Here is a 25,276-nt window from a genome sequence, read left to right as displayed (position 1 = left end):
CAACAACTCAAGCTGCATATGTAAATCCAAATTTTCTAGTAGCCAGATTTTGAGAAGGTGATAATTAGGGCTGAAGAAATGGCTGAAGGGGCTGGAGCACATGCTTTGCATGCAGGAGGCCTGGGTTCCATCCCTGGCACCACAGGAGATAATCCCTGAGTCCCACCAAGAGCATTAATGAGCTACTTTACATTCTGCCGCTATGCCGTGTCTCTGAAACCTAGCGAGCTCCACCCTCTCAGCGCATCTCCATTTAAAGAGTCCTCCGCCTCGTGGGGCTAGTGGCTGCCATCACAGACAACACAACATCTATTGGGACCCCAGGAATCCTGAGACCTCAGCTGGAGCCCTTGGCATCTGGCGGCTTCATCAGTAGTCAATCCTTTCATTTTGTGGCTAAAATGTAGAGCATCCCATCTGGGGTTTTGGCAGGTCTTGATTTTTTCCCGAGTCTTGATATCCTCTCGCCCTGTCAGAGGCTCTTGGGTGAGCTTTGAGACCTGCTGTGTCCACACTGAGTCCCCGAGGCAGCTCCTGGCCGTGGCTCCCCTGCAGTGGGCGTCTAACTAGAGAGTGTGTTTCTCCCAGATGCTGTGGCACGCTCACAGAGCCAGGGAGGGGAGGCGGAAGGGGGCGGGGCGGCGACACTGAAGAAGTCAGGCAGTAAATCAAGCCTTTGTCTTTTTATGTTTTTTCAATAGTGGAATAGAAGATGAACTCACCTGATTTCAGTGAAGATGTAGAAGAAGGTAAAAAAAAAAAAATTCTCAGCCCACTCCTTTCTGGAGTTGCTGGGGTGGGGATGGTTATCATTTCCCTTCCTTTACTCTGGGGGCCTCTCTCCCTAGCCCTCTCCACATTTCCTAAACAAACTATTAAAGCAATTGAAACAAAAAATAATAGCTCATTTGCCAACATCTCTCCTGAAGATGTGTAATTTCCTTTCTCTTAACCCTGTGGCCTCTTTGGCCAACATCTGCTTGTGATGTGAACGTTCTTGCCTTGTGGTGCTTTTGCCCACATCCTTGCTTAGGACATGGACTTTGCTTTCTACTGCAGAGATGCCCAGAGTAGGAAGTAGGAAGAATCATTCTCTCTCTCTCTCTCTCTCTCTCTCTCTCTCTCTCTCTCTGTCTCCCTCCTCCCTCCATTTCCCAAATAAACTTGTTTTCTTTGTCTCCTAAGTTTCTTTCTTTCTTTCTTTCTTTCTTTCTTTCTTTCTTTCTTTCTTTCTTTCTTTCTTTCTTTCTTTCTTTCTTTCTTTCTTTCTTTCTTTCTTTCTTTTTCTTTTTTCTTTTTTTTTTTATGAAGGAAGGCTATATTTCTGAAACACTTGGATGAGATTTAGGACTGACATTCCTTTCCTGCAAAGAGTAATTCCTCGCTTCAGCCTGAGTTCCGGTTCCCCGAGAAACTGGGTGGGGGATCATCCCTGACCTGGGGCAGAACCAGTGGAGTGGAACCCAGGTGCAGCTTGAAGGTTGCCTTGTGGGGCTGGTGAGACTCAGGTCTGCTCCCTGCAGGGGCTCATGGCAACACTCACCCTCCCACACCTCCTTGGGGAGCAAAGAGGGAAGCGTAGAGCCTGCACTTCTCTTCTCCCCACTTGAGATAAGGCACCCGGGGATCTTCCCAGGTGGAGCTGTTTACCCCCCACCCCCCTCGTTGAGAAGGCACAGAAAGAGAAAGTTCCCACCTCTCTCAGGAATCCTGCGTGGGAAGAGCCCTTCCAGTGGGAGAGGCTTTCTGCCCCTTTTTGCCTTTCTTTTTCCTTCTTTTGTGTTAAAGCATTTCCTGAACTTAAAAAAAGAAAAAGACTCTAATTTGATATTTTTATTAGATCATACATTCCCATTGATCAAGAATATAAAAACCTCCTACTCCCGGCTAGTGTCCTCTGGATCTTTCAGAGCTGTTTTATTAAAAACTGTCCTTTGACAGACTCTTTGGTGCCAGGCATGTAGCTTGGTGGGAGCACGCCGGCCTCTCACGTGTGAGGCTCTGGGTGTTACCCCGGCAGCTACTCCCCGCAAAGTGAGTGAAGATGGTATTTGTTTCTCTCCTTTCATTCTCCCTCCCACCAAAGAAATTTTCATTTATTTATTTATTTATTTATTTATTGCTTTTTGGGTCACACCCAGAGGTGCTCAGGGGTTTTTCCTGGCTCTGCACTCAGGAATTACTCCTGGCAGTGCTTGGGGAACCCTATGGGATATTGTGGATAGAACCCAGGTCGGCCTTGTGCAAGGCAAACACCCTACCCACTGTATTATTGCTCTGGCCCCCAAAGAAATTTATTGGGAGGTTTGGGGCCACTCCTGACAGGGTTCGAGGTACCATATTGCAGTGCCTGAAATCAAACTTGGGTCAGCCAGGCGCAAGGAAAGTGCCTCATGCAGTTACTACCTCTAACCCACCCAAATGACTTTTTTTTTTCTTTTTTGGGTCACACCCGGCAATGCACAGGGGTTATTCCTGGCTCATGCACTCAGGAATTACTCCTGGCGGTGCTCAGGAGACCATATGGGATGCTGGGAATCGAACCCGGGTAGGCCGTGTGCAAGGCAAACGCCCTACCCACTGTGCTATCGCTCCAGCACCTCCAGATGACTTTTAAAGCCAGTTTTGAATAAGATGTGCTTGAAATGCGAGTTTGCCGTAGAGCCGTCCCAGGGGAGGAGGTGGATGCTGGGCCGGAGAGAGGAGGTTGAAGCCCACTAGTGTGCCAGGTCAGCCCACAGACACCCTGGTGCTCTGGATCCCTGTTTTTCTCTGAGCCCCCTGGTCTTCCTGCTGAGCCCCATTTCTTCTCTGCCAACAGTTCTAAAAATTAACACTGTGAAAGTGGAGACGGAGGCCGAGGATGCTGCCTTGGACTGCTCGGTGAATTCCAGGTCTTTGGAGAAGCACTCTCTGGACCCTGTCTTCACGACGCTCCAGGAATCCAGCAAGAGAAAGCAGCTGGGCGTGGACGGCCAGCCCGATGCCGCTGTGCCCAGCGTGAAGAGACGGCGACTGATTCCCGAGGTGAGCATCAACCCCTTGGGTGGGTCTCAGGAGGTCCGGTACTCTTAATTCAGTGCTCAGCATTTCTCCGTGGGGGCACAAGCAGCTGCTAAACCCTGGGCCCTGAGAATTCTTTCACAGAATCCTTTTCCCATCTCCGGCTGTAGTTTCAGGACAGCCTTTGTACCTGAAATCCTTCCATGTTTGGGCTCATTACAGGGTTAGGGGATTGCTTTCCGGGACTTCAAGTCCCTTTGCTCCCTAGGAAGAGCAATACTTTGCTGACAGTAAGCCCATCACCATCCACACAGTACAGACTTTCAGATAGATTGTTGAAAAAGTGGAGGGTCAGTAGGTTTCCCCCAAATCAAATCTATTAATTACTTTTATTCAAGTAAGGTTGGTTTAAAATATGATCAGGGGCTGGAGCGATAGCACAGCGGGTAGGGCGTTTGTTTGCCTTGCACGCGGCTGACCCAAGTTCGATTCCCAGCATCTCATATGGTCCCCTGAGCATCATCAGGGGTAATTCCTGAGTGCAAAGCCAGGAGTGGCCCCTGTGCATCGCCAGGTATGATCCAAAAAGCAAAAATAAATAAATAAAATAAAATAAAATAAAATATGATCAGAGTTTCAGATGTACCACCTTATAGTTCAACCTTTGTATGTGCTACAGTGTGACCACTGCCAACATTCTAGTTTCTCTCCACTATCTTTGCCCCATTTCCCCTCTCCCTTCGAGCAGTCATCATTTTGTTATTATAATCTAAGAGTTTTTGCTTATTTGCTCATTGGCTTCCTTTTCTCCCCCCTCTAATCAATCATATAAGGATTTCACATAAATGAAATCATTATTTTTTGTTTGTTTATTTATTTATTTAATTTATTGCTTTTGGGCCATACCCAGTGGTGTTCAAGGCTTACTCCTGGCTCTGTACTCTGGAATTACTCCTGGCTGTGCTTGGGGGACACCATGTGGGATGCCGGGGATCGAACCCTGCCTGGCTACATGCAAGGCAAACACCCTACGCACTGTACTATTGCTCCAGTTATATTGCTAAATCCTGAGCGATACAAGGTGAAATATGTCACTGGAAAGCCTCTGGCAACGTATCATCCAGATGAGACTCTACCTGTTACGCTGAGCACTTTAGACTGAGGAGAGAGATGGGGGGGCACACAAAGGGCGAGCACGTGCTTTGCGCGTGGGAGGCAGCCAGATTCAGCCCCAGGCGCCCCCATGGTCCTCTGAACACCGCTGGCGTGGCCTCCACACCCAAACCAAACAAACAAAAGACATAGGAGGGGCCTGCAGTGTACCTCAGTGGTAAGGCATTTGCCCCACATGCGTGTGGCTTTGTGTTCAGTCCGCAGCACCACCAGAAATCAAACCGGAGACGCCAAAGCCAGAGAGAGGGCTTTGACAGGGAGAGGCGCCTGGCCTCTGGTGTCCCATCAGCAGAACATCCCTTTGGATCAGCAGGTTTTACCTTAAACTCCTGACACGTTCTCCATAGTCCTCCAGCCCAGCCACTCATGTGCAGGAACGCACCCTCACCTGCTCTTGGGCTGGGGGACACAGAAGCATTTCACACCGTGCGTGTTTGTCCAGCGAGCTCGCTTTTCCAAGGCTGGCATCGGCCAGCACCCCTGGGGCTTCTTCTAGGAGTCTGAGTTGTTACTAGTTTGTTTCACTTCTCCTCTGTTCCTTAACTTCTTTCTCATTTTTTCGGGGGAACGGGGGGGGGGTGGGGGGGCGGGGGAGTGTCAGGGAGCTGCACACTTAACAATGCCCAGGGCTTCCTCCTGGCTCTGCACTCGGAAGTCACTCCTGGTGGTGCTCGGGGAATCATATGGGATGCTGAGGATTGGACCCAGGTCAGTCTCGTACAAGGTAAATGCCCTTCCCGCTGCACCATTGGTTCCTTAGCTTCTTAAAACTGGTTACGGCTCCATATGGAGTTGCCTAACTGAATATGAGGGTCATGAAGAATCTCAAAACTTTTGTTTTCAAGTTGATTTGTTGGTCAGCGATAGTACAGGGGTTAAGTTACTTGCTTTGCATGTAGATAACCCCAATTTGATCCCCTGCACTACATATCCTTCACAAGCACTGCTAGGTGACCTCTGAGCACAGAGCCAGGAGTAGTTCCTGAACACTGCTGGCTGTGGACCAACAAAAATTAAAATGATTTTCTTTATGTTTTTTATTTTTGTTTAATCAGTAAAAGTTTGACTTGTATACCTATTTTTGCTTTATGTACCTATATACCAGGATCATATAAACTAGTGTCTCAGACAAAATAGGGTCCCAAGTAGAAAAAAATTTTTAAGCATTCCTGCTTCAGCAGATGATGTAGGACAGTCCAAATGCATTGAAATTGTACGGATTTTAGATACTTATGAGTCTCTAAAACTAACAAGTCGAGTTAAAGCTATATTTACTTGTAAAAGCTGTACTCATATTAGCAATATAGTCACTGTCACTGTCATCCCGTTGCTCATCGATTTGTTCAAGTGGGCACCAGTAACATCTCTTATTGAGAGACTTATTATTACTGTTTTTGGCATATCCAGTACACATGGGTAGCTTGCCAGGCTTAAAGTTCTATTTTTCTTTACTTAGTAAAACGAGGAGACTACAGGTTTTCACCAGGATTTAAATAAATATGTTCATGTTATATTATGTTGAAAATTGACCCATTCTTGGAATGATACTTTTATTTATTTTGCTTTTTGTTGATTGGTTGGTTGTTTTTGGGGCCACACCCAGTGTTGCTCAGGGCCTATTCCTGGCTCTGTGCTCAGGGTTACTCCTGATGGGGCTTGGGGAATTACATGGGGTGCCAGGGATCAAATGCTGGTTGATCGTTTGTAAGGCAAGAATCCTTTACTCTGTACTATCTCTCAGGGTCCCCTTTTTGAATTCTGAAGCTCCTGTAGGAAGGTGTTAATGTGAATTCAGGACAGGATTTCCTCTGAACGGTTTTGGTTTGTTGCAGCAGTAAATCAATAGACTTTAGAATGATCGAGCAGTTTTATAAAATTACAATATATGGTGATTTTTCAAAATGGTAGCACTGTAGCACTGTCGTCCCGCTGTTCATTGATTTGCTCAAGCGGGCACCAGTAACATCTCCATTGTTAGACTTGTTACTGTTTTTGCCATATCGAATACGCCTTCAAAATGGTACTAATCCTAATTCAGAGTAAATAATCCTTTATCTTTCTCAGGGCTTGAGGATAATATAGCAGTAGGGCACTTGCCTTCTACATGGCTAACCCCAGTTCAGTCCCTGCACCTCATATGTTCTCCTGAGCCCCACCAGGAGAGATGCCTGAGCCCAGTGGCAGAGATAAGCCCTGTCTGGAGTAGTAGTACAGCCTGTAGGGCATTTGTCCTGCATGTGACTGATCTGGAGTGATAGTCTAGCCTGGCCCAATCTGAGTTCCTGAAGCACTGTCGGGAGTTAATTCTTGAGTGCAGAGCCAGGAGTAATGCCTGAGCTTCACTGGGTATGACCCCAAAAACCAAAACCAAATAAACAAAAAAATACTCAAAAAACCAAAACCCAACCTTGGGGGCTAGAGTGATAGTACAGATACTGCACTTGATCTTAGCCAAAAGGCCGAGAAGCATGGAGTGATAGTAAAGAGGATAGGGCAGGAAGGGTGTTTGCCCTGCATGTGGCCAACAGATCGCCTTGGGGGCTGGAGTGATAGTACAGAGGATAGGGCAGGGAGGGTGTTTGCCCTGCACGTGGCCAGCAGACGGAGTTCAGTCTCCGGCATCCCATATGGCCCCCCAAGCACTGCTGGGAGTAATTCCTGAGGTGTAATTCTTGAGTGCAGAGCCAGGAGTAATCCCTGAGCATCTCTGGGTATGACCCCAAAGCAAACAACAACAACAACAACAACAAACACCAAAAAATCCAACCAAAATCCAAAAACCCAAACAAACAGAAATAAGCCCTAAGGACAGCTGGGTGTGCCCCCCCAAGCATAGATAAAAACAAAACAAAAACCTGTATCTTTCTCTCCTTGATTTTCTCTGGTTCTTTTATTTGTTTTGTTTTTTGGGCACACCCAGCGATGCTCAGGGATTACTCCTGGCTTTGCATTTAGGAGTTACTCCTCCACTAACTCATGATAATATATATAGGATGCCAGGTAAGGAACCCAGGTCAGCCACATGCAAGGCAAACGTCCTACTCACGGTCCATCTCTGCAGCCCCTTTTCTCCAGTTTTCAGACTGCTTTCTTGAACACTTTGACCCTAGGTGAGATCCGAGGAGCTTGAAGGCTAAAACCAGTGGTAACCAAAAACAGTGGAAACAAAGTGCATGAGTTAAAATGTCTACTCAGCAGATAGCTGTCTCACAATGGAGACATTACTGGTGCCCACTCGAGCAAATCCATGAACAACGGGGATGACAGTGTTACAGGACAGTGACAATGCTACAGATAGCTACATTCATCTCTTAGCTTCAAGCAAAGGAAAAACCTGTGAGGGGCCCGGAGAGATCACTCAGAGGGCCGAGCACATGCCTTAGGGTGCTATCCCCAGGTTCTATCCCCAGTACCACAAATCAAAACCAAACCACCTTCCCCCTTCTTCCTGCAAAACCAAGAAAGAAGAGGGTGGTGGTGGGGTGGAAAATTTGCATGGCATCCAACTGCTAAAGGTGTGTTGTAGTAAACCTCACCAGCCTGTTTATGAGTGGCGTTTAATAACAGAGCTGGGAAGAGATCTACAACCCCTCCAGCATCTAAGGAAAGGCGGTAGAACTGTGACTTATTTATACTTATTTATAACTTATCCAACCAATGAGGTTTCCGTGCCAAATGTAGCAGATACGGAGGTAGGTAGCCAGTGATCATCTTTCTGACCATGGAAGTGTTCAAAAGCCGTTTGCCAAGCAGAAGCAGAGGTTAGCTTTGTTCTCCTGAGCTTTTTTTTCTTTTTTCCCACTCCTGGTCTTCTTTTCTCCCTTTGTTTTCTTTTTTTCTTTTTTTTTTTTTTTTTTGCTTTTTGGGTCACACCCAGTGATGCTCAGGGGTTATTCCTGGCTTTGCACTCAGGAATTACTCCAGGCAGTACTTGGGGGACCATATGGGATGCCGGGGATCGAACCCGGGTCGGCCTCGTGCAAGGCAAACACCCTACCCGCTGTGCTATCACTCCGGCCCCTCTCCCTTTGTTTTCAATCCAAGTATTATTGTGCTCCTGTTTTTGTTGTTATTGTTGGGCCACACCCAGTGGTGCTCAGGATTTATTCCTGGTTCTGTGCTCAAGTATTGAACCCAGATCAGATGATAATCAGATGATAAGACTCAGATGATAAGGCAAATACTCTTCCCACTGTACACAGGGGCTGGAGCACAGGGGCTCCACATGCAAGGCAAGGGGCTCTGGCCCCTGTGCTCTTGTTTTTCAGTCGGAGGACAGAAATATCATCTCATTAATTTACTGCAGAAGCACCTAACAACTCCCAAACATCAGTTACTAAGGTATATAACTTGAGATTCACCATAATTTCCACAACAAGAAGATGGGTGATGTGGCCATTCCCATTTTAACTCAAGCATTAGCTCTCTTCCGGACTGCACTTAGGGCCAGCTGGTGGCCATGAGGGCTGTAGGGACATTGCAGGAGGCTGGAGGAGCCTCTCCTGCCCTGATATGCTCCCTCCCTGTGGGTCCTTCTCTTCCTTCGTTCCAGGTGCTTTGGGGGGTCTTGTCCTGTAGCCGTCATCGGCATTCTTATCCCACCACACACTGCTCCCGAGTAGGTATACCCAGAAGGTCAAGGCCTGGGCCAGGTGCTCTATCAGGTGACTTCCCTGTGTCCCCAGGGCCAAGTGCAGTGACTGCCAGGTGCTGGACACAGAAATACTTGTTGACTGTGTGTGATAGAGCTCTTCATGTCTTAGTGTTTATTACCTGTGAGAGGGTTTGGGGGTTGGTTTTTTGATTTCTTTTGGGTCCACACCTGGCATGCTCAGGACTTTTCCTGGCTCCTGGTGTCAGGGATCTTTCCTGGCCGTCTCAGCGGAGCTTATTGGGTGCAGGCTGGCCCTGTGCACGCAAGCGCCTACCACTGTACCGTCTCTCCTGCCCTATCTCGGAGAGTTTTTTCGTTTTCTGGGTTGGGGGAGAAAGTATACACCGAGAGGTGCTCATGGGCTGCTCCTGACATGGTGCTTCTTGGGGGTCGTTTCTGGTGGTGCCTAGTGAGGGGGTGGGATGGTGTGTGGGGGGGACCATACAGTGCTAGGGATCCATCAAGACCTGTAGCTTTTGAGGGGTGGGGTGGGGGGAACCACACCCAGTAGTTAGGGCTTGCTTATTCTCAGTTCTGTGCTCAGGGGTTGTTCCTGGTGATGCTTGGGGAACCATATGTGGTGCTGGGGATCGAATCAGGATCCTGACTAAAGTAGCCACATGCCAGGCAAGTGCCTGGGCTCCTCTTCTATCTGTCTCTCCGGGACATGTACTGATCCTTTGATAATGAAGATAGAGATTGTGGATAAAGATTGTGGTGCCTCAAAGTGGCAGAGCATGTGCCTGACATGTGTGAGTCCTCAGCCTACCCCCAGTACCCCATCCTTTCTCCCCTCCCTACGCTTTACTGCTGGGCCAAGCATTACTCAGACAGCCTCCTTCCCCAGCGCTTCCGGGGGCAGCCCTCTATTTTTAAAAGTAGATGAAAATTGGGGTTGGAGTGATAGTGTAGTGGGTAGGGCACTCCCCTTGCACATTGGCTGACCTGGTACCCTGTATAGTCCCCCAGTCTCTGCCAGGAGTGATTCCTGAGTGCAGGGCCAGGAGTAAGGAGTAAGCCTCGAGCACTGACAGCTATGATTGTAAAAAAAGAAAAAAAAAAACACCAAAAATTGGATGAAAACAAATGAATCGGGTGGAAGGTTAGGTTCCATCCCATTGGAGCTTGTTATTTGGGAGGGGCCGGGTGTGACACTGGTGGTGTAACACTGGCTTCTCTGAAGCCACTTCAGCCTGCGTTTGATTCCAGTGATTTCTCCGATTTCTCCGCTTCCTTCTGTGCTGAGGAGCACTAAGGACTCCATCTTTCCAGCACCTTCAGCCACTCATCACCTGTGGCACTGAATTTACTCTTGGATTCGGAGTCTTGAGGAAGTTTCATGTGCATCTCCACGGTGACCCCGTCTTTGGCATGTCACCTCCGTGGTCTGCTTTTCCCTCCCTCCGAGGCCAGTCCCGCCTCTTTGCATCTGCCCTCGCCGCGGAGAAGTGAGCGGAGCTGCTGGTGTTGGAGCGGAGTGCCCTGATCCCATTCTGGCTCTGCATTCGAGTCCCACGTGGTTGGAAGCCGATCCTTGGAGCATTGGGAACAGTGTCAGCCAGACACCCCGTGCCAAGAAGCACAGATTTAAAGATGCCTTGATACTCCTAGGCAGCAGAGCTGAGATGTTATCAGCAGCGGCAAGTGCAGCCCGCCCATCCTAGCCTTGGCAGCGAGTGTGGGATTAACGGGAGCCCTGAGTGGGTGGGACGCCAGCGCTGGGCTCCCCAGGACCCTTTTCCCTAGGGGCCTGTGCCACGTGTGCTGTTGAATGGTGCATCCCAGGCTCTAGAAGGGAGGAATGTTGCCCTCTACTGGGACTCTCGGACTCTCACTGAATTTTGTCAGGCAAGTGTGTCAGCCAAAAATGTTTCGATTGATGGCAGTATTCCTAACCTGCGTGGTAGAAAGAAGCAGGGGTTTAATTAACAAGGCCGAATGTTGAGAGTTTGAGAGGGGAGTTTCCAGTTCTCAGATACTCTGGCCTGCACAGGGAATGTGGAGGAGTTCAGTAACTTCTGATTGTTGGTGTTTGTTTGGACCGTTCTCGCAGAAACCTTCCTTTGTGCTTTTTTTTTCACCCCGGGTCACAGTCAAGGGTGGATATCCGTAGAATCTGTGTGACATTTGACTTCCCAGTGGTCTCTGCCTGGAATCTTACTTTACTTTTATTATTAGTATGAATTTTCTGATGTTTTGGGGTCACATCCAAGGGTGCTCAGGGTACGCTTCCAGCTCTATTCTCAGAGCTCCCTGCAGTGCCTGGGGACCATTTGGTGTTGGGGACAAAACCAGGGACTCAGTGGACTCATGCACTCAGTCTATTGACCTATCTCTTGGGCCCAGAATCTTATTCTGAAGCTTTTCAACAGAGTTGTCAAACTCGGAGAAGTAACAGCTCACACACATGGATTTGTCTGTAAATATATAGATGCAGAGAAGCAAACTTTCCCCAAATTACTTACTCCTGTATTTTCATGTTTTCCCTTACTACCTGCCCCCATTTTTTGGTTTTATTTTTATTTATATTTTTGGTCACAACTGAGCCATGCTCAGGGCTTACTCCTGGCTGTGTGCTCAGGGACCATATGCAGTGTTGAGAACCACGGGCGGTTTTGGGGTCAGTTGCATACAAGGACATCATCTTAACTTTGTGCTATCTCTTTAGCCCCAAGGATGGTTGTTTATTTACTTTAATTTTTATAACGTTGTTCACAACGATTTATTATAGTCACTATTCCAACACCAATCCCATCACCATTACATTTCCCCACCATCATTATTTCTGATTTTCCTAACAGAAGCGGCCCTAAATAATTTATATTTTGTTGCTTGTTATGAATAATTCGCTAAAAATGATCAAAAATTATTTCCTTAGAAGAAAGTATGTGAAGATTGTTATATCTCACCGTGGAGCCATTAAGCCCTTGTGTAAGAGATTACTAACATGTTGTTATAGGTTAAGCCTGTGTTTTAATATTTTCTTAATTGAGATTGGTAGCCTTCTGCTTTACATCCCTTCCAATGTGGTGTGCTACTCCTGGTATATCAGTGGTGTAGAGTTTGAGTTGTTTGAGATGTCACTTGAGGAATCCAAAAATTTTGAATGGGGTGATACAGCTGGAGTTAAACTTTGAAATAGATGGTGACTTTGAGGTCTGAAAGCATCTCTGCAGCTTGTTGATCTCTTTTGAAATTTATTTATGAGTCTCTGGGCTATGGCTGGTTAATGAGCTTATATGACACCAGAGGCAGTTTATGGGCATGACCGCCAGGCTCCCGGAAGAATGGGGACATGGGGGGAAGTAGCCCATATTTGACTCCATGAGAGCCTGGAGATTTCCGTCATAAAAACCCATATACTTGAGTTTTTCAACAGATTAATTCCTGGATGAGGCAAGCCTGTGGAGTCTGTCCACGAGCATAATGGCAATTGGATTATGGAGGTTTTCAGCTACTGGGGCTCTGCTTTAGGTGGTGGGCTCACCCATCCCCTTTTGGGTGCCCCAGATGAAAGCCTGGCGTGGGGTCTGGAGGTATCTGTGTAGCTTGTTGATCTCTCTTGAGATTTAGAGTCTTCCAAGAATGGTTTTATCTTAAGGATTTTTTTTTCTTGAATTTTTTTATGTGTATTTTTTTTCTTTAATTGAATCACAGTTACAGTTCAATACAGTTACAAGGCTTTCATGATTGATACCGTAAGGTTTCTAATAGTAAAGCAGCTTCTTTTGCAATGCTTGTCACCAGCAGAGATGGAACACAAACAAATACAAAACCCTTTCCCTAATTTGAGTCTGGCAATTCTGTTATCTATACGAGAAAGGCCGACGAGCTCAAAGGGCTGAGTGCATGCTTTGCATGTAGGAGGCTCAGGTTTGATCTGTGGCACCACATGTCCCATAGTACTACTAAAAGGGACCCCCAGAGCACTGAGCTGGGAGGAGACTCTAAGCACCACCTGGTATGCAAAGGAAGGAAATAAAAGAGGAGGTTGTTTAGGGGTGGAGATGTAGCTCAGTGAGAGAGTGCATCCTTCACATATATTTGGCCCAGATTCAGTCCTTGGCACCAGGGATAGATAAAATTAAATGAAAGAGGGAGCCTGGGAAGTAATTTATTAATTTAGGTGGAATATAACATGGGTGATTTAGAAGGATTAAAGTTTTCTATGTTTATATGGCCTTGCTTATTGTCTCCAAGCTGAGCCTACCTGTCCCTGCCATCCCATTGCTCACCTGTCCTAACCAATCTAACTTCTTGAGGGAGTTGTGTTCTTATTTTTTTCTACCATTTTGTCAGTCTTCAAAAGAAAGCTTCATGTAATGTCTTTTACTGACATTAGTTATCTGAAAGCTTCCAGTGGTTCTGCATGGGAGAGATAAACTTAGGGCAGACGGCATCTCCTGGGCCCCATGCTGGACTACTCAGTAGCATGCGCGGTTATTAGAAATGTGGCCAGGAATCGGAATGCACATTCTCTTAAGAACTCAGGTGAGCCTATATGTGCTAGAATGCTAGAGGATTTAAAAATAAAAACTATGTTAGAGTTAGAGGGAGAGAGAAGCCTGGATTTGGGGACGAGAAGGGCCAGATAAAACCTTGGGTTCCGTCTCCAGCACTGCATAGTCTCTTGAGCACTGCCAGATATGGCCCAAAGCACTGCATTTGCTAAGTGAAGCCAACCGTATTTCCCCCTGCACATGTTTAAGGCACACATGTGTGTCCATGGAGCCAAGCTTGCGTGTAGAGAAAGGTCCGTGCCTCCCCCTGCTAGCCACCTATGTTCACCAGTTAGCTCTTTTACTTAGACAAACCATCAAAAATGCATTTCTATTGGGAGCTGGAGAGATAGTACTGCAGGTATGGCTCTTGCCTTTCACACAGCCAGCCCAGGCTTGCCATCTGAAACCCTCTATGATTTCCCCAAGTACTTCCAGGGGTGACCCCTGAGCAGCGAGCCAGGAATAAGCCTTGAGCATAGCCCAGTGTGACCCCAAAACAAAATATACATATTTCTTTCTTATTTTTTTTAAAGGAAACAGTGATTTTTATTTTATTATTATTTGCTTTTTAGGTCACACCTGGCGATGCATAGGGGTTACTCCTGGTTTTGCACTTACTCCTTGCGGTGCTCAGGGGACCACATGGGATGCTGGGAATAGAACCCGAGTCAGCCGCATGCAAGGCAAACACCCTACCCGCTGTGCTATCGCTCCAGCCCCTGAAATATACATATTTCAGCAAGTTTGGAGTTCACGTTCAACCTTGTTTTCAAAATGAACTCCAGGAAAAACATTATTTCTGACAGAAACACAATGGATGGCGTTAGGTAAATTCCCTCTAGACCAGGGAAACTGCTCTGATCTAGATCAGCAACATCTCCCCAGACCCCACCACCTTGCTCACCAACTCCCAGGTAACCAGCCACTGACTTCCTCTCCGTCACTGCAGATAGGTTTGCCGTTTTCTAGAATGTTGTGAGAATGGGAGTGTGCAGGAGCATCTCTCGGGTCTGCTTTCTTTCACTCAGCATAGTCATCCTGTCATTCTCCCCCTCTCCTTGGTGGTCATCACTGTTTCTGCTGTGAGGACTTGGGTTGCATGTTCTGAGTTGTGGGGTGCTGGGGACCACACGCTCGGGGTGCTGGGGATCACACACTGGGTTGGGTTGCTGGGAATCGCATACTTGGGTGGGGTACTGGGGATTCGAAAGAGCCGAGCTGCTCAAGTGCACTTGGCATGTGGGTGGTCCCAAGGATCAGACCTACAAGCCTACAAGTACTCTGCTTCTGAACTGGCCCCCGTGATACTCCCCCAAATTATTTTAGAGATATATCATGTGTCATTCTTTCTTTGGAGGGAGATTGGGCCACACCTGACAGTGCTCAGGCATCACTCCTGATGGTGCTCAGAAAACCGTATGTGATGCCAGGGAGGGAGTTGGGGTCAGCCAACCACAGGCAGGGCAGGAGACTTAACCCCTGTCGAGCCTCTCATCTGCCTGTGCTATTTCTATTGCTGAGTACCATTCCATGGTATGACTATAACAGTTTGTTTAGACACTTAATGGAAACTCCTGTTGTTTCTACTTTCAGGTTGGGCCACTTTCAACTAGGGCCGCCATGGACGTCTGAGTGCAAGTCTCTGTTTGATTATGTGCTTTTATTTTGATTGGTGAATTAGTATCTAGCAATGAAATACTTGCTCCCTGGGGTCCATGCATGTTTCGCTTGTCTTGGAAACTCTTTTCCATAGTGGCTGTTCCATGTTGACCTCCAGCAGCAGGATCTGAGTTTTGGTTCTCTCACAGTCCTGACATTTCACAGTGACTGTCTTTTGTGTTGGGCCCCTTTGTGGTGGGGTTGGCGTGGTAGCACACTGTGGGTTTTCACGTGCATGTGACTGATGAGCATTTTTCTCAGTGCTTATTTGACAATTCTTTGGAGTGGCTGTTGAGATCGTTAAGGGGATTGTGTCATTATTGAGTTGAAGAGTTCTGAATGTATTTTGGATTCAAGATCTCTATCAGATGAGTGACTCACCAGTAGTTTCTTCTAGTCTGGGTTTGTTTTTCTTGCTTTTTAGCAGTGTCTCTGAGGACTGGCATTTTTTTCGTTAATTGATTTTTTTAAAAAAATTTTTATTTTGAGCACTCTGAGCAGTGATGCTCAGAGGTTACTCCTGGCTTGGTGCTGGTTAGGTGCTTGGAGACCATGTGTGGTGCCAGGGATAGAGCTGGCATGAGAGGCAAGCACATTAACCCCTCTGTGCTGTCAGAAGTTTGCTCATTTTGGTCAAGTACAATTTTTGGTTTTTCCTGTGATGTGTGATGCCTGTGGTGTTGTAGCTAAGATGTCATTGTTGACTTTGTCTTAAGTTTGAATCATACCTGGTGGTGTTTGGGGGGTAGCTCCTGGCAACGCTGGTGATCAGGGCATCCTCGTGTGTTCTTTTCTAACCCAAAATTAGCCTTTGGGTTAATTTTCTGGCCTTAAGATTAATTTGCTTTTAAGAAAGGACATAAAGGAAGGGTTTAGGGGCTGGAGCAGTAGCACAGCCGGTAGGGCATTTGCCTTGCACGCAGCCGACCCGGGTTTGATTCCTGAGTTAGAGTCAGGAGTTTAAAAAAAAAAAAAGGAAACAGTTTGTGAAGTTGGTTTTGTACAAGGGGGTTTCTCAGTGAAGCTCCAGGGAGCTGCTCATAGCACCCAAGGTGGCCCTGGGGATGCTGCCCCTCACCCACAGTGCGCGTTCTCTCTTGACTGTGGTGGGGGAGCACTGCTAGACCGACAAGGAGCCCGGGGCCCGAACCCCTCCCAGGCCTCTGCTCAGTGGCCGCGGCTGGCTCTCGTGCCTCTCCGCGCTGCCCTGGACGCTGTTTCTGTGCAGACTGAGCAGATGGGGCACCGCGCAGCTAGGGCCTGCTCCTGTGCAGAGAGACCGCGGCTCATCTAGAGTCTCTGCATCCATCCGCCTGGGCCCCTCTCAGGCGGGAGGGAGGCGAAGCAGCAGTTCGGGCTGGGGTTTGCACTCCTGGCTGGGCCCGCGGCTTCAGGCTACAACGACCACCGGAGCTGTGCCAGGCCCGGAGTTGGAACGGCCCCCTCACACGCTCTCTGTGTTTTCCAGGCACTCCTGGCCGGCATGAGGAACCGGGAGAACAGCTCCCCTTGCCCGGGCAATGGGGAGCCGGCGGGCAGAGGCAGGAACTCGGGCTCCGCGTGGCCGGGGGAGGAGGAGGCCTGCCACGACGGCACCACCGCGTCCTACAAGAAGCCCCTGTACGGCATCTCCCACAAGATCATGGAGAAGAAGAACCCGCCCGCGGGGGAGGCGCTGGGCGCCCACGAGCCCTTTGAGAAGGCCAACGCCAGCAACAGCCCCTCCCCGCTGCGGCTCCTCAACGAGTCGCAGAAGCGGGACGGCGGTGGTGGTGGTGGTGGCGGCGGCGGCGGCTGGCCCACAGCCACCACTGCTGACGGGGACCCCAACCTCTACTTCCTGCTGCAGAAGATGTTCTACATGCTCAACACCCTCTCCTCCAACATGTCCCAGCTGCACAGCAAGGTGGACCTGCTCTCGCTGGAGGTCAGCCGCATCAAGAAGCAGGTGAGCCCCCCTGAGCAGGTGGCCAAGTTCCAGCCGCCCCCCGAGTACCAGCTCACGGGCGCCGAGCTCAAGCAGCTGGTGGACCAGAGCCTGTCGGGGGGCGACCTGGCCTGCCGCCTGCTGGTGCAGCTCTTCCCCGAGCTCTTCAGCGACCAGGACTTTGCCCGCGGCTGCAGCGCCTGCGGCTTCGCCACCAAGCGCAAGCTGGAGTCCCTGCACCTGCAGCTGATCCGCAACTACGTGGAGGTGTACTACCCGTCGGTGAAGGACGCGGCTGTGTGGCAGGCCGAGTGCCTGCCGCAGCTCAACGACTTCTTCAGCCGCTTCTGGGCCCAGCGCGAGATGGAGGACAGCCAGCCGGGGGGCCCGGTGCCGCCGGGCTTCTTCGAGGCCGAGCCGGGGGTGGACGCGGGCCACTTCCTGGACACCAAGGAGCAGGAGGAGGTGCTGTCCCTGGACCGCAGCAGCACCATCGCCTCGGACTACGTGGTGGACATCCAGGACCTCACCGAGTTCCTGGACGAGGCCTCCACGCCCGGCGAGTTCGCCGTCTACCTGCTCCACCGGCTCTTCCCGGAGGTCTTCAACCCCGCGAAGCAGAGCGGCGAGCCGGTGCTGTACAGCTGCTACGGGGACGTGGGCAAGCGGCCGCTGGACCCGCAGCGGCTCCGCATCATCCGTAACTACACGGAGATCTACTTCCCCGACATGCAGGAGGACGAGGCGTGGCTGCAGCAGTGCATCCAGCGCCTCAACGAGGAGCTCGACAGCCTGGGGCCTGATGGCGGCAGTGAGGGCGAGGGGGGCCGGGACGACTGCTACGACTCCTCCAGCCTGCCCGATGACATCTCGGTGGTGAAGGTGGAGGACAGCTTCGAGGGCGAGCGGCCCGGCCGGCGCTCCAAGAAGATCTGGCTGGTGCCCATCGACTTCGACAAGCTGGAGATCCCGCAGCCCGACTTCGAGGTGCCGGGCGGCGCCGACTGCCTGCTGAGCAAGGAGCAGCTGCGCAGCATCTACGAGAGCAGCCTGTCCATCGGCAACTTCGCCTCGCGCCTGCTGGTGCACCTCTTCCCCGAGCTCTTCACCCACGAGAACCTGCGCAAACAGTACAACTGCAGCGGCTCGCTGGGCAAGAAGCAGCTCGACCCGAGCCGCATCCGGCTCATCCGCCACTACGTGCAGCTGCTCTACCCGCGCGCCAAGAACGACCGCGTGTGGACGCTGGAGTTTGTGGGCAAGCTGGACGAGCGCTGCCGGCGCCGCGACACGGAGCAGAGGCGCTCGTACCAGCAGCAGCGCAAGGTCCACGTGCCCAGCCCTGAGTGCCGGGACCTGGCGAGCTACACCATCAACCCCGAGAGGTTCCGGGAGGAGTTCGAGGGCCCCCCGCTGCCCCCCGAGAGAAGCAGCAAGGACTTCTGCAAGATCCCCCTGGAGGAGCTGGTGGTGCCCTCGCCCGACTTCCCCGTGCCGCCCCTCTACCTGCTGTCCGACAAGGAGGTGCGCGAGATCGTGCAGCAGAGCCTGTCGGTGGGCAACTTCGCCGCCCGCCTCTTGGTGCGGCTCTTCCCCGAACTCTTCACGGCCGAGAACCTGCGGCTGCAGTACAACCACTCCGGGGCGTGCAACAAGAAGCAGCTGGACCCCACGCGCCTGCGGCTCATCCGCCACTATGTGGAGGCCGTGTACCCCGTGGAGAAGATGGAGGAGGTGTGGCACTACGAATGTATCCCCAGCATCGACGAGCGCTGCCGGCGCCCCAACCGGAAAAAGTGCGACATCCTGAAGAAAGCCAAGAAGGTGGAGAAGTGAGAGGGCGAACCCAGCGAGGACCCAGGTTTCTTCCCGAGCAGGCGTGCAGTGCCCACACACACACACACACACACACACACACACACACACACACACACACACACACACACACATGCACACACATGCACGCACACGCACGCACCTTATGTCGTGGGGAGTGGCTTTCTCCATTTGCACACTTAAACACCCGCCCAGCCGCCAGAAACGAGCCTTGTTGTGTGTGGTCTCTCCTCCTTCCGACTTCTGCCCTGCGTGCGCAGGCGGTGCGGCCAGAGGTGGCTGAGGTTCCCAGGTGTGAGAGCGGAGAGGCTGGGTGTTGGGGAGGTGAGAAGGGCAGGGGGGTCCTCTCCTCTCTCCGGGGGCTGTGTCCACCCCCTCTCCCGTCCTTCACCATTCGAATCACAAAAAAGCTCCCTTGTTCCTTGTCCCACATTTCACATCTTCCATTTTTTTATCTTATTTTTTTTAATTAAAAAAGAAACCCTTTAAAATAATAATAATAATAATAAATAATCATCGTCACTGGTCTCTTTGGAGGCCGTTTTACTTAGGAAGGAATCTTAGCTATTTGGGATGAAGTACTGTAAGATGATTTCTATTGCTGGTCTTTTTTTTTTTTTTTAAGATGGTTTCCAATGTTCCACATTGTCAGAAGTGCCGTGTCGGTGCCTGCTGGCGAGGGGGCCAGGAGACCGAGCTCACTGATGTTGTCTTTTACTTCTGATCTTGGAAACTTCCACTGCCCCTCCGTGGAAGGTGGGAAGAGCGGGGTGGGGCCCCTCCCGCCCCAGCCCCTCCCCGCTTCCTGCGGAGTGCAGGGCAGGGCTGGGGGTCTCCCTCTGGAAGGAGAACACTGGATGACTATACGATGCTATGAATGTAGATAGACGTGGAAGCGCACCGTCTCCACCTGCCTTCCACCACCCCTCCCTCCCCGCACACACAGCCACACTGGGTTGAGGCCACACACATTTCCTCGGAAAATGGGCGGAGGCCACACACATTTCCTCGGAAAACTGCTGTGGGGGGCTTCTTGTTAGTTTCAGGATGGGTCCCCCTCGGCACACCCCTTCGCCCCAAGAACTGTTTACTTGCCCCATGTGCGTTTTCTGGGGGTTGGATGGCAGGTGCCTCACCAGCCCTGGGTCAGCGCCTCCCCCTGTCTGCACAACCGTGGTCCTCAGGGCAATCAGGCCGTGGGCCCCGCCGAGGGATGCCTGGCCTCGCAAGGACACAGGCCACCTCAAATGGGACTCCAGTGCCCTCGCCTGGGTTTCACTCAGCTTTTCTGCCTTGAACACCGAGAAGGCCCTACTGCCCTGTGTCTGGCTGCTCCCCCGAAGCCTCTGTGGCGGAGCTATCTCGTCTCTCCCCACACACTGGCAATGTCCAGCCGCTCCTGGCCAGCATCTGCTCTCTGGGAGTCTTTAACAGTGATCCAGTCACCTACTCGTCCTTGGGGCCCAGGTGCCCAAGGGAGAAAGGAAACAGCGTAATCCAGGCGAAGTGCATCTTACCAGCTACCTGGACAGTTGACAGTTAGTTTAGTTCAATCACACGGGATAGACCTAAAACCGAATGTTACAGATTTAACAACCTAATGGCTTAATATAAAAATGTAGAGGTAATAGAGACGATCTGTGAATTTTCCTTCATGGATGAGGACTTCAGTTCTGGTTTCTGTCTGGCATCATTTTGCCTGCGCCCGGTGGGGGGCTCTTGGGGGCTGGGGAGGGTTGGTAATATGTACGACACAGGATTCAGAGCAATGGAAGGTGGCCAATCTACCTTGAATACATTTACTTTTCCGTGTCACGGATGATTTCTGTTGAAACTGCAAGCCTAAATAATTGAAATTTAGGAACCCAGGGACGGAGCGGCCCTGCATAGCCGAGCCCGCCCGCATGTGCACACTCGTTTCTTCTTCCCGTAGAAAGCTCGAGTGACACCCAGGGGACCTCCAGCATGCGTTCACCCTCTTCGTGCCTAGAAAGAAGAAGGGGCCGGAGCAGCCGGGAGGCCCGCCCCTGCCCCTCCCTCGGGCCTTCCTCTCTTGCCTTAGTCTCTCCCCACTCGTGCCCACGTGCACGACGCCCGACCCAAAGACGGCGCCCGGACTCTCACCCGCAGCCTGCCGGCTGGAGCACACCGGGGGGCTTGTTCCGGTCCCTCTCAAGTGTCCAAGAGGATTCCAAGCCATGTGAAAATTGCCCTGCTTTCTAGAGGGTGGGAAAGTCACCCTGTCCCTTCTGAAGCACAATCACGCCTTGATGATTAAAAGTCATAGCTACTCATTCTAGAGAAGTCAGCGGGTCCCCTGTTCTGGGAGGGAGATACGCCTCTCTGTACCCTAGAGCATGTCGAGTTTCTGGACACCGTGATTTGGCTGGTTTCCTTACTGCCTCCCTCTCCCGTGTTAAGGCTTCTCCACCCTGAATCTCTAGTTCTGTCAGAGAAATGGACGCACTGGGAGCTGTTCCCCGTCCCTCTGGTGCCCCACGAGGACGCGCCTGCAGGCCCTCTGCAGGCTACTGACCGCAGAGGTGGACCCCAGGGGCAGTCTTTACATAAAGCAATAGATGTGCAGAATTGTCACCTTTCCCCAAACATAATGTTTTAAATTTTAAAGTCTCTTGACATACCCCTCTGCCTCTCCCCATCTGAAAAGCCTTTGATATATATATATATTTTTTACTTACTTGGTTTTGTTTGTTTTGGTTTCAACCTTGTATGGGAGGACTAAAGAGCTAGTGCACACTTTGATCTTTGATGTTGAGTAAAATAGCCAGTCACGATAGGTGGTAGTGAGCCTCGTTTTCTGTTAGGAACTTTGAAACGAATGTATGAAGATAGTCATGAATGTACTCAGTGTTCTAATCCTGCTTCAGTTCACTTGGGCTGTGTCTACATGACAACCAACATTTGACAGGGAAAATGTCATGTCTAGTGTCATGGGCGTGGGCGCGCACCCCCCCACCCTCACCCCCCCACCCTTTAGCCCCCCACCCGTGGTGTCAACCCCAATTGTCCTTTTTTTAAGTTTGGGGTGGGGTGGGAGTCCATCACATCAGCAGCAATCATCAAACCACCGATGGGATCTACTTTGTGGCGCATGGACAAGCTGTGGCAGTGGCCACCCACGGCCCACCAGGGCCACCGGGTTTCCTGTGGAGATGGCCTCAGTCCCCACCTCCCTCCACCCCACATGTTGGCTCCATGCCTGTTGAGAGGTGGTGTCAGTGCCCCTGATGGCAGGTCAGCAAACGCTTGCCCTGCCTGGCTGGGCGGACAGACGGACAATGCTATGCAGTGGGGGGGTGAGGACTGAGGAGCTCTGACTGCCGTTTGGAAGTACTTGCCTCGTGTAGATCCAGCCTTAATGTTTTTCTGACATCCTAGTGATAGCAGTCCCTGCACAAAGTGGATATCAGAGTTGATACTGTGAGGAGACAAAATAATGAGCATAGTTTTACCAAAGATGATGAAGTATCACATAATGTCTGCATTTTACCATTGGTTGGAGCGCATCCTTAGAAAACTGAATGTAACAAAATAAAACAACCCAGGACATTTTTTGGAAATTGTATGCTCTCTAGCAACTTTGTGTGAATTTTTATACAAGCACTGTTTTATGAGTTATATAAAATGTTATAAAAATAGAAAAAAATGACTTGTCAGAGTCTTTTGTTTGTTTTGTTTTCCTGGTTTGTCTTTGGACCACACTGGGTGGTGCTCAGGGCTTACTCAGGGATTAATCTTGGTGTGCTAGGGAACCATATGTAGTGCCAGGGGTGGAACCTGGGTTGCTCTATGCAAAACAAGCACCCTACTCACTGTACTGTCTTTTCAGCTCTGGGTGTCCTGTTTTCTTGGGGTCCAGATTTTGCAGAATGGGTCTTTATCTATTTCTGTCAGAGCAGAGAGGCTGTGGACAAGGAAGAGAGCTTGACTTCGTGGAGGTTCCGGGCTGGGATGTCAGGTGGGGGACAAGTCATAGCATTTCACTTTATTTACAGCTGAGTCACTGACAAGTCATCAAACACATTCTTTTTTTTTTTGGGTCACACCTGGCTCTGCACTCAGGAATTACCCCTGGCAGTGCTCAGGGGACCATATGAGAAGCTAGGAATCGAACCCAGGTCAGCTACATACAAGGCAAAAGTCCTACCCGCTGTGCTATTGCTCAGCCCCCATTGAACACATTCTTGCCCGTTTATCACACTGACTCCTACAGGTCCCATCACCAGAAGCACCTTTAATCTTGCCTCTTTTTTTTTCTTTTCTTTTTTTTTTTGCTTTTTTGGGTCACACCCGGCAATGCAGAGATTACCTCCTGGCTTTGCACTCAGGAGTTACTCCTGGCAGTGCTCAGGGGACCATATGGGATGCTGGGAATCGAACCTGGGTCGGCCGCATGCAAGGCAAACGCCCTACCCCCTGTGCTATTTCTCCAACCCCCTTGCCTCATCTTTTGACTAATGCCAGGCCCACTCAGGTCTTTCTTTTCCACCTGGTGCTTGGTTCCTCACTGCTGTGCTTTGGTTTGGTTTGGTTTGGTTTGGGGGAGGGGGCACTTACGGTGCCCAGGGGACCAAGTGGTGCCTGTTATGGAACCCAGGCTGCCATATGCAAATCACGTGCTCTGTCTTTTCGAGCCATCTCCCTGTGTTAGCCAGCATTATATTTACCCAATAGGAAAGGATTTTTTTTTTTCTTTTTGGGTCACACCCAGTGATGCACAGGGGTTACTCCTGGCTCATGCACTCAGGAATTACTCCTGGCAGTGTTTAGGGGACCATATGGGTGCTGGGAATCGAACTGGGGTCAGCCACATGCAAGGCAAATACCCTACCCACTGTGCTATCACTCCAGCCTCAGGAAAGGATGTTTTTTCCTCACCCCTTTGGCTGATTATAAACCACTATTTTATAGTAAAAATGTCTTGCCAGAGTAATCTATTTCTTGGCCCACGAGTCACAAGAGACAAACTTGTGGCTGGTAATGACAGTCTTTTCCTGCAGTGAGTGTTTATTTGGTTGGGTGCCTGACACATCTGTGCTGAAGCAGGTTAGGGCTGGTCAGAGACTGGAGCCCCAACCTCTAGATCCACAAGCAAGTTTAAGCAAAACGTGAAGGGAAGCTGAGTGCTTTAAGCTGCTTCTGACTATGTCTGTCAAGATGAAATATAAAGCAAATTTCAGTGTATATATGCTTACTTGTGTTCAGTATCTCGTCCCCACGAATAAGAATTCCACACCTGGTGAATCTTCATCATTGGATTGGTGTGAGGGAATGAACTCTAAGGAGCCTTCACGATAAAGCTTAGACTCCCCAGGTCTTGTGGGGGAGCAAAGACGAAGCGTTGGCGCCTCCTGTGACGACAGCAGTGCCTGGTCTGCTGCTCTCTGCTGTTCTGGGACATGGTGCATTAGCCTCTCAGAAGTCTTGTGAGGTAAGTACCATGATTATTCCAAATCAAGAAAGCAAATGGAGACCTATCTAGCAGGTATGCTACCTCATTTAACCGTTACAAAAAATATGGGGTCTTATGGTACGGTCACTTCTCTGTCTTGCAGTAAGGATGCAGAGGTACATTTCTTGTCCAACTTATATGATGGGCAAGATACCATGTTAGGGTTTGAACCCGTGTGTCTCTCTCCATCACACTACAAGTCTCAAGCCAAAGTCCCACCTGGGCCACCACACAAAGATTCAAGAGCAAGTCAGGGCCTTCCTGTCACCCACATCCTCTTGGTCCCAGCTGGTCCAGTCTCAGCTGTGGATTGTAGACTTGCCGGCGCTGAAATCACTGTGGCGTGATGGGTCGTATGTTCTGGGGACAAGCATAGTTGATGATTGTGAAAGAAATGACGGCAGGCACAGAACCTGGGGTTGGGATTCCTGTGGATTGAGGGTGGGTGTGTTTTTCTGTGAGGGGGGTGGAGGGGAGAGGGGACTTCGCTCCACTGCAGTCTTAGCTTCACTCCCATCTACTTGGGAGTCCCAGAGTATGTGGTGTTGCTCAGAATTAGTCCCAGTTGATGCAAAGGGTCACTGTCACTGTATCACTGTCATCCCGTTGTTCGTCAATTTACTCAAGCGGGCACCAGTAATGTCTCTATACCTTCCAGACCTGAGATTTTAGCAACTTCTCCTTACTCACCTTTCCCAACAATTGGAGGCTCTTTCAGGGTCAGGGGAATAAAACCTATTGTTACTGTTTTTGGCATATCAAATACGCCATAGGGAGCTTGCCAGACTCTGCCCGTGCAGGGTCTTATAATGTGTCCGGAAAGCAGCCTGGAGTGTGGCGGCAGTTGGGTAGTAGAGGTCGGCTGCCAGGGCTGGGTCCCTTGGGGCGGGGAGGGTTCTCACCCGCCCCCCTCTGGGGCGCCCCCAGTGAAAACAGCCTGGCTTGGAGTCCAGGGGTGAGATATAAAAATGGTATTAAGGAAAGAAACCGGGGCCCGGACTGATAGTATAATGGGTAGGGTGCTTCTTAATGTGGTTGACCTAGATTTA

General features: G+C 50.2%; 1 protein-coding gene and 1 pseudogene across 1 annotated transcript in view; one reads left to right on the top strand and one right to left on the bottom strand.

Moving 5' to 3' along the window:
• Nucleotides 1-22,364, top strand: part of BEND3 (BEN domain containing 3) — a 45,108-nt gene extending 22,744 nt beyond the window's left edge. The window contains exons 2-4 of the mRNA XM_055135733.1: nucleotides 702-749; nucleotides 2,822-3,027; nucleotides 16,460-22,364. Of these exons, the coding sequence (XP_054991708.1) occupies nucleotides 713-749; nucleotides 2,822-3,027; nucleotides 16,460-18,754 (2,538 nt within the window). The 5' untranslated portion in view covers nucleotides 702-712 and the 3' untranslated portion in view covers nucleotides 18,755-22,364. The remainder of the gene's footprint in view (nucleotides 1-701; nucleotides 750-2,821; nucleotides 3,028-16,459) is intronic.
• Nucleotides 6,481-6,647, bottom strand: LOC129404456 (U2 spliceosomal RNA; annotated as a pseudogene).
• Nucleotides 22,365-25,276: the final 2,912 nt, after the last annotated feature.

The sequence above is a fragment of the Sorex araneus genome, chromosome 4 (genome assembly GCF_027595985.1).
Source record: "Sorex araneus isolate mSorAra2 chromosome 4, mSorAra2.pri, whole genome shotgun sequence".
Classification (NCBI taxonomy): Eukaryota; Metazoa; Chordata; class Mammalia; order Eulipotyphla; family Soricidae; genus Sorex; species Sorex araneus.
Note: the sequence above shows the minus strand (reverse complement) of the source record. Positions and strands in the feature narration are given on the sequence as shown.